General features: G+C 46.1%; 1 protein-coding gene across 6 annotated transcripts in view; it reads right to left on the bottom strand.

Annotated features, from left to right (window-relative positions):
* TMTC1 (transmembrane O-mannosyltransferase targeting cadherins 1) overlaps window positions 1-4,088 on the bottom strand; it is a 282,362-nt gene extending 278,274 nt beyond the window's left edge. For 2 of the 6 annotated variants that reach the window (XM_055280247.2, XM_055280243.2), the window contains exon 1: window positions 3,595-4,088. In XM_055280247.2, coding sequence (XP_055136222.1) covers window positions 3,595-3,896 — 302 coding nt within the window. In that variant the 5' untranslated portion in view covers window positions 3,897-4,088. The remainder of the gene's footprint in view (window positions 1-3,594) is intronic. The other 4 variants (XM_055280245.2, XM_055280244.2, XM_063640336.1 and 1 more) reach the window with 2 other exon arrangements.
* Between the last annotated feature and the right edge of the window lie 3,923 nt (window positions 4,089-8,011).

Raw genomic sequence — 8,011 nt, forward strand, 5'->3', positions numbered from 1 at the left:
ACAAAGGCACATTTACCAAACTCTTTGGTTTAATATCAGATGTTTAATAGCTTCACCCATTAGGGAATGGTAAATTAATGAGGTACATATATAGGTGTGATATCACTACATACCTATCAGAATGGCTACAGTAAAAAACAGCAACAATACAAAGTGCTGGCAGAAATGCAGACACTGCAGATAGGAACATCTGGAAAATAGTATGGCAGCTTCATATAAACCATATGAACATGCAGCCACCATATGGCCCAGCAATTGGACCCCTGGGCATTTAGACCAGAGAAATAAAAATTTATGTTTACGCAAAAACCTGTAAGTGAATTTTTATAGCAGCTTTATTTGTAATAGCGAAAAGCTGGAAACAACCCAGATGTCCCCAACAGGTGAATGGTTATACAAACTGTGGTATATCTATACAATGGAATACAACTCAGCAACAGAAAGGAACAAACTATGGATACATGCAACAGCCTGAATGAAGATTCAGAAACATGCTGAGTGAAAGACGCCAATCTCAACAGGTTACATACTATGTGATTCGATTGATACAACAGTATTAAAATGACAAAATGATAAAAATGGAGAATAGATTCATGGTTGTTATGGCTTTGGGTGAGGGGATTATGGATTAGGCAGTTGTTATAGATTAGGTGTCCATGACTGCAATAAAGAAGTACCGAGGATCCTTGGGATGGAATTGTTCTGTATCTTGACTGTGGAGGTACTCTCTGAAATCTACACATATGATAAAGCTGCACAGAACTAAATACACACTTAGTAAAATAAAAAAAAAAAAAGAAGTACATATAAAATGGGTGAAATCTGACTAAATGCTGTAGACTGCATCAATATCAATTTCCTGGTTGTAATATTATACCATAATAATACAGGATGTTACCATTGGGGGAAATTGATAGAGTAGAAGGAATCTCTATATTATTACTTAAAACTGCATAGGAATGCACAATTATATTTAAAAAAAGTTTTTAAAATGGGTTTGAAATCTCAAAGTTTTTGCTCAAACAAGCATAATTTAAGATACAGTTAAAATGGTTTGCACATATTTAAAGGGCCCCTTCGATTGTGTTTTCACTATCTAAAATAAAAATCATAAAGACGTAATCTATGTGAAGTATCTAGGCCAATGCTTGGTTCATAGTGAATAGTTAATAAATATGGCTTTCTTTCCTTCCTTGTACCATACTGTAGAGTTGTGTGGTTCTAAAGTCATTGATGTCCTCCAGCTTCATGCTATCGCACTAGAAGATGCAGTTTCACCTCAGGTGACTATAAAGAAAACTGTCCAGTCTTATTTAAATCAATGCATGTGAGGACAGAAAGACTACTTAACGTTCTCTTTCTGAAGAGGCAGTTATCTCTTTCCAATTAGTGCTGTGTTTCTCTTCTAGATTTGCAACTCAATCTTCTCAAAAAAAGAGTGTATCTTTCATAGGCAGTAGCATATAATATACAGCAAGCCATGCCTCTTAGATACCAAGCTGCTTGTTACAATCAATGATTACCACAAGAGTCCCTCAGCTCTCTTCCTCCTGAATCCCCCAACTCTCCTTTGCCCTTGTTCTGTCAATCCCTAGCCAATTTTCCTCTTAATCAATGGTCTTACTTCTTTGTCTACTCCCTCCACCCCTCCCTTATGTGCCTGCTGTCTCCATTATGAAGAAAAATAAAACATTTTAGGTGAGGTACAGTAGCTCATGCCCACAAGCCCAGCACATTGGGAGGCTGAGGCTTAAAGATCACTTAGCCCAGAAGTTCAACACCGGCCTAGACAACATAGGAAGACCCCATATCTACAAAAAAATTTTAAAAATATATCTGGGTGCACGGCATGTGCCAGTAGCTCCAGCTACTTGGGAGGCTGAGGCAGGAGAATTGCTTATGCCCAGGAGTTTCAGGCTACAGTGAGCAATAATCATGCCACTGCACTCCAGGCTGGAGGACACAGTGAGATCCCACCTCAAAAAAGAAAAAAAGAGAAAAGACAGAGAAAAAAGAAGAAAATCTTCTAGAAAGTCAAGAAGTGAAAACACCCTTCCTTACTCTCCAGCAATTAGGCACAGGCATTTGACTCTGCCCTTTTTAATTGAAAAATACTCATACCTGTGACCAGGATGGTCTCCATGGCTATTACAAACATAGCAAGCACATCTCATGCTGTGAACTCGCACATCTTAAATTAACCAACAACCCTGACTGTAATAAATGAAAAAGCAGGTCAATCTAGAAGTGAAACATTTATATTTGTCCCAAGGAGATTTTAAGAAACATCTGGGAAATTGAATAACGAGGTTAGCCGAGGTTATCTTTCAGCAGAAAACGAGAACAACTTTCTAAGAGGACAAATGTCTATAACACATTCTCTTCAAAGTCAAATATGTAATTTTCTCACTCTCCTTAAAAACATTAAACTTTCAGTGGAAGACGTAAGTCAAATGCCCATGAATTGTTGCCGATTGCTATGGTTTCCTTTTCTGAGTCATCAGAGACACCTGTCAAGAGGCCTAAGCCTCTCAGCCAGAGCAGGCTTTTCAAGCTGCCAACCCAGACTCAAATAATCATTACCATAAACACGGGTTCCTATCACACCCGTTGGAAAAAAGGCTTAAAAAGCCGATAATAGCGCACCAATATTATTTCAACAGTTTTGACCGGCGCGTTAAAATGAGCTTCAACGCTGAGCCACATTATAAAGGGTTGAGTCAAGCTCTTGATTGTGTAAGATAGCATTTCCCTTAAATGAGCGCTTCTCTTCTTTCCTCAGAAGCTAGGCTTCTTTTCAAATTAAAGAAAATACTCCACCCCACAAAAACCTGGCATATTCTCGGTTCCCTTTACACTTATTCACACCAGAAACGCTGAATCATGACTCCGAGGTTGTAAAAGAAAAACTATTTCAGCTGGGGCCCCAGGGTCCCTGGAGAAGCCTAGGCTCTGCGTTACTTCTCTCTGCACCTTCTAAAGTCTAGATCCAGAGAGGTCTGGCAGATTGGAGAGCCTCTGGGAGCAGCCAAGGGTGCAAGGCGGGGGCTGGGGGGCTCGGGAGAGTCTTCTGCTCCCTCTCCTGAACCCACGCAGCCCTGTCAGCTCAAGGCTCCCGCCTCGTCTCATCTGAACGAAACCCTTAAGGGGCTGATACACTTCTCATCTGCAAAGCTGCCCAACAGCCTCCGAGAAATTCTCAACTTGGAAGCATCGCCACCACCGCCACCCCTCCGGAACCCTCTGGGTCCGCGCTCGTCCCACTTGGTCACGATCCGGCAGGCGATGGGGTGCGGAGGCGGTTCCACCAGCCCGCTCCCAGCCCTGCCTCGAAAGAGAAACCCGCTGAGAGCGCAGACACTTCAGAAACTCGATCCCAACTCCCCAGCCGGCGCCTCCCGAACCACCCCGAGAGCCCAGACTAGCCGGGCAGTGGATCCCGGAGCAAAGTGCCTCCTGGAGAGGAGGGAGGCGTGGAGGGAAAGGGCGGCAAAAACGAAATGCCCCCACGTCAGTCCCGCAACTTCTCCCGGTCAGTGGGACGGGCGGAGGGTAGAGGAGGCAGCGGCGGCTAGCGCGAGGTGAGGTACTCACTTGAAGGTGAGGACGCACAGCGGCCGGTAGGACTTGTGGCTGGTGTTCTCGGCCATGCCCTTGCCCCAGAAGTCGTTGGTGAATATGCTCCAGCGGAGCGGGGCGCCGGGCCGCACGTCGGGGTTGTTCACGATCGCCCACACGTCGTCGTGCACGAACTCGCCCTGCAGGGAGCGGCCGTAGCACAGGCAGCTTGCCCCGGCCAGCAGCGCCGCGGCCCCGGCCGGCGCGAGCCCGCAGCCCCACCGCCGGGAGGGTGTGCGGTCCCCGCCGCCGCCTCGGGCAGAGGTGGTCACCACCATCGCGCCGCCGCCGCCGCTGCTGTCCTGGCCTCTCCCGGGCGTCTGGCATCCTCCCCCACCGGGGCCCCCGCGGCGCGCAGCGGTTGCCCGGAGAGGGGCTCGGGCATGGTGCTGCGGCAGCTGGAACCGCCGCGAGCTCCCTGCGCTCCGCCGCCGCCTGCGCCGCGGAGTTGGCCCAGCTGCAAATAAACAGCAGTCCCCCCGCCTACCCCGGCCATCGCCACCTCCTCCGCCCCACTGCGCATGCCCGCTCGCTCTCTCTTCCACGCCCCCCCGCCCAATCCCGGGACGCGGGCCGGTTCCCCCGCACAGCCCGGCGCCCTCTGCCCCCGGACCGCCTCGCGTGCAGGTGGACCGGGGGTTCGCGGCGCGCGGCTGCCCGGGAGCTGCGGGGAAGCGCACGCCAGGGTCCCACGTGCGGTGTCGGGCTATGCTCACCCCCACGCCCACGCCCCCGCCCCCATCCTTCTCCCCCGAATGGGGCTGCGAAGGGGCACATCTGGCGCACCCCTCCCGGGGGGAACCAGGCGGGTTTAGCAGGTGTGCAGTCTGGAGCCCCCACACCCACCTTCCAGGGAGAAAAGTGCTGCTGCTTCCCGGGAAGTTCCCGGCTTTTCAGCACCCGGGACAATAGCAGCGGCGCCCGGGGAGACGCTCTCCACCGGCCCCGCGCTCGCGTCCAGTCGCCGGCTCCGTGCTCTCCTGCTCGGACTTTTCTCACCCGCCCGGCGCTGCGTCCCGCTTGGCGGAGGAACTCGGGGGGACAGGGAGCACCTTCCTCAAAGCCAGGAGAAGGGGTCTCCCTGGACAAGGACATCCTGCTCGCCCTGCCCGGGTGTGTTCAGAGGCGCCACCGGCTCTTTAACTTTACAGACCCTTTCTTGGCCTGCACTTACAAAAAGTACCAGCTTCGAGTTTTGGTTTGGGCCTGGGAACCGAATTGGCTTCTGAAACATTTCCTATTTTATTGTTTGCTCAAGATAATTTGGGAGATGCCAAGCAAACTACTTTTTCTATCTAGCTGGATCACTTGGGTCTCATTATTTCCCAGGCTGTGGGCGTGTTTGAACTGTTCCTGCTAATTCAGTACAGGGCGGCGAAGAAGGTGGGGATGGTGGAATGGGGAGGTGGGGTGGGAATTTGTATCAGGGCCTCTGGCTTTCGCTCCTAAACTTCCTGTCTTTCTGAAAGATTGTTTTCTTTTTTAAAATACTAATTTTAATAATATATCCCAGAGTGATGATTACTAGAATTTCTCCAGGTCTGAAAATTCTATTTGTTCTTTCAGTCACCTCGTAAATTTCCATTGCTGAGTGTTAGAAGTTATCAGGAATTTGACACATCCAGATAGAAAAACTGAAAATAAAAAGTCACCCTTTTATTCTCATCCTCCCCAAATCCTTAAAAAGCTCACCGACATAATCCAGAAATTGTTCCTCTACTATGAGTATTTGTGTGGCTCTTTACTGTAACAAGTTACTTTTGAAAAAATTTTAAGATATCTGAGCAGTTCAAAAGTCAATGAATTAAGATAAACTTATTGTAACTCAAAGTACGTTTCACCCATTTTCACTTTGTTTATTTGGTGACTTGAAATTAGTGACGGAGAAATAAAACTGGAAATCCTGGACATGGATGTTTTCATTCTTCCATCAAAATCTTTCACCCTTGGTAACCTTAATATACAGACTTTAATATCTAGACACACCTGAGTCTATTTCCCCATATAACACACCACAGCCTTTCCTATGCACCTATTAACTTAATAAAAATATATTAAGGAAATTCTTTGTGCTACAGTGTGCTAAGTATAGGATTGGAAGACCCAAAGCTGCTCGTGTGTGTGCGTGTGTATGTGTGTGTGGTTAACACCATAAAAGTCTAGCTTTCTAAGTTAACAGCTGATTGGGATAGTGAAATTATCTTTGCTGAAATCATAGTTGAGGTAATAGGTCAATGTATCAATCCTTACCTATAATTAACAGAGGCTTTCTAGAGAGAACATCTTAACCCAAAAGAGTGACTCTAGGCCAGGTGCAATGGCTCACACCTGTAATCCCAGCACTTTGGGAGGCCAAGGCAGGAGCGTTGCTTGAGGCCAGGAGATCAAGACTGGCCTGGGCTTCAGAGTGAGACCCTGCCTCAAAAAAGGAAAGAAAATAATGGCCTTTAATAGTAGATTTTTATAGAAAGAAAGTCTTTTTTCCTGCCTCAAATTATCCTTAAGTCATCCTTTTCCAAGGAAGAGTTCTGGCCACCACCTTCTTCTCAGAGTTGTTTTCTTTTTTGGATGGAAACAGTATCAGAGTGCTCCATGACCATGGAGAGTAGTGCAGGACTCAGGGCTGAGACTCCAAAGAGATCATAAAAAGAAGAGATAAAGCAAACCTGAAAGTGGGATTCCTGGTTACCTAATCTTTCCTCTAGGTTCAGTGGCATCTTTATTCTATTTAGCTCAGATGACAAATTTGAGATTGACTTAAAATAATGAAATGCTTCAAGTCTTCTCAAGGACAACCGATCAGTAAATATTTTTTAAAATTAGTTCCTTCGGGCCTGGCACGGTGGCTCATGCCTGTAATCCCAGCACTTTGGGAGGCCTAGGTGTGCAGATCAGGTCAGGAGATCGAGACCATCTTGGCCGACATGGTGAAACCCTGTCTCTACTAAAAATACAAAAATAACCTGGGCGTGGTGGTACGCGCCTGTAGTCCTAGCTACTTGGGAGGCTGAGGCAGGAGAATGGCTTGAACCCGAGAGGTGGAGGTTGCAGTGAGCCGAGATCACACCACTGCACTCCAGCCTGGGGACAGTGAGAGACTCTATCTCTAAAAATAATAATAATAATAATTAATAATAATAATTAGTTTCTTTGCAGCCCCATCGCCTCCTGATTCAATACTGCTCTGTGTTGTAGGAAAAGTATAGAAGTACTGATGTCAGAGAGAGGTTTACGTTGATATGCCAGCCCATCAAGCCATTTGCTTCTCTGTTAAAGTGGAAAACATCCATCTTGACTAATAAAGGGGCCCAAAAGGAAATTAGGTTTAATTCTTGTTACTTAGCCTCTCATTATTTTTAAAGGATTGATAATTAGCACAATACTACCTCCTGAAACACCTTGTGTCCACTCAAAAGCAATTTATAATAAAACATGAATTATTGTAGAAGTACCTCTCTGAGGCTCATGTAGATTAAGTCACTCATGCAAATTAAGATGGACCATATTTCTGAAAGAGATTAGGACACAACCAAAAATAAATCAAGGGCAAGGTATTGTAATAAAACCAATTTCAAATTACTGCTAACAACAATTCTTTGCTTGACCAAACTTTAGTTAGTCTTCTGAACCTTTTCCTAGCACCGTCATTGTACTTCCTTGTAAAATCCAGTTTTAGCAAAGAGCACTACTAAGTCAGTTTGGCAAGAGTGATCAGATATTGAGGGTAGGGAGTTCTTGCTGTATTTGAAGTTGAGTCCAATCCATCTCTCTTCCCCACTGAAGGACCGCATTGCAGTGGTCCCTATAACTATCATGATGGTCCTGAATAAAGTCTACTATGCTTTAACAAGTATTGTTGAATAATCTTTTTATCTTAACACTGCCCCCTCTGCTTTTTTTCAGCCTAATGATGTCCTTTATTCAAATACAACCTATATAAATGGCCAAATGCAATATTACAAAGGTGACAATATCGTTTACAAAAGAGATGATAATATAGTTTACATTAAAACATAAATTTTTGTTGTCTAGTTGTTTAAATATTACTGTTCTTGAAGAAAATACAGAAAAGCAGAAAGAAGAACAAAAAAATTTAAATTGCCCCCCACCCCATGGGCCCATGGTACAGCAGGCAACATGTGCTCTAAGAAGCTGGCCCAACATCTGACAAGGCAGGTGTCAGGCAGCCCGGGGCTGTGCCCAGACCTGGGCCCAGACTGGTGGCAGCAGAAGCAACAGTGGTAGCATGGCTGCAGCCCCAGGAGGAAAAAGGGGCTCTCCATGGAGGTAAACTGTCTTTCCTTCCATCCCTAAAGAGTCTCTGTGTGGCATCTGCACAGTAATAAAATTTAAGAGTATCAAAAATTATTTGTGGCCTTGCATTTTCTGGCAC

Source organism: Symphalangus syndactylus, chromosome 5 (assembly GCF_028878055.3).
Source record: "Symphalangus syndactylus isolate Jambi chromosome 5, NHGRI_mSymSyn1-v2.1_pri, whole genome shotgun sequence".
In the NCBI taxonomy this organism is placed as follows: Eukaryota; Metazoa; Chordata; class Mammalia; order Primates; family Hylobatidae; genus Symphalangus; species Symphalangus syndactylus.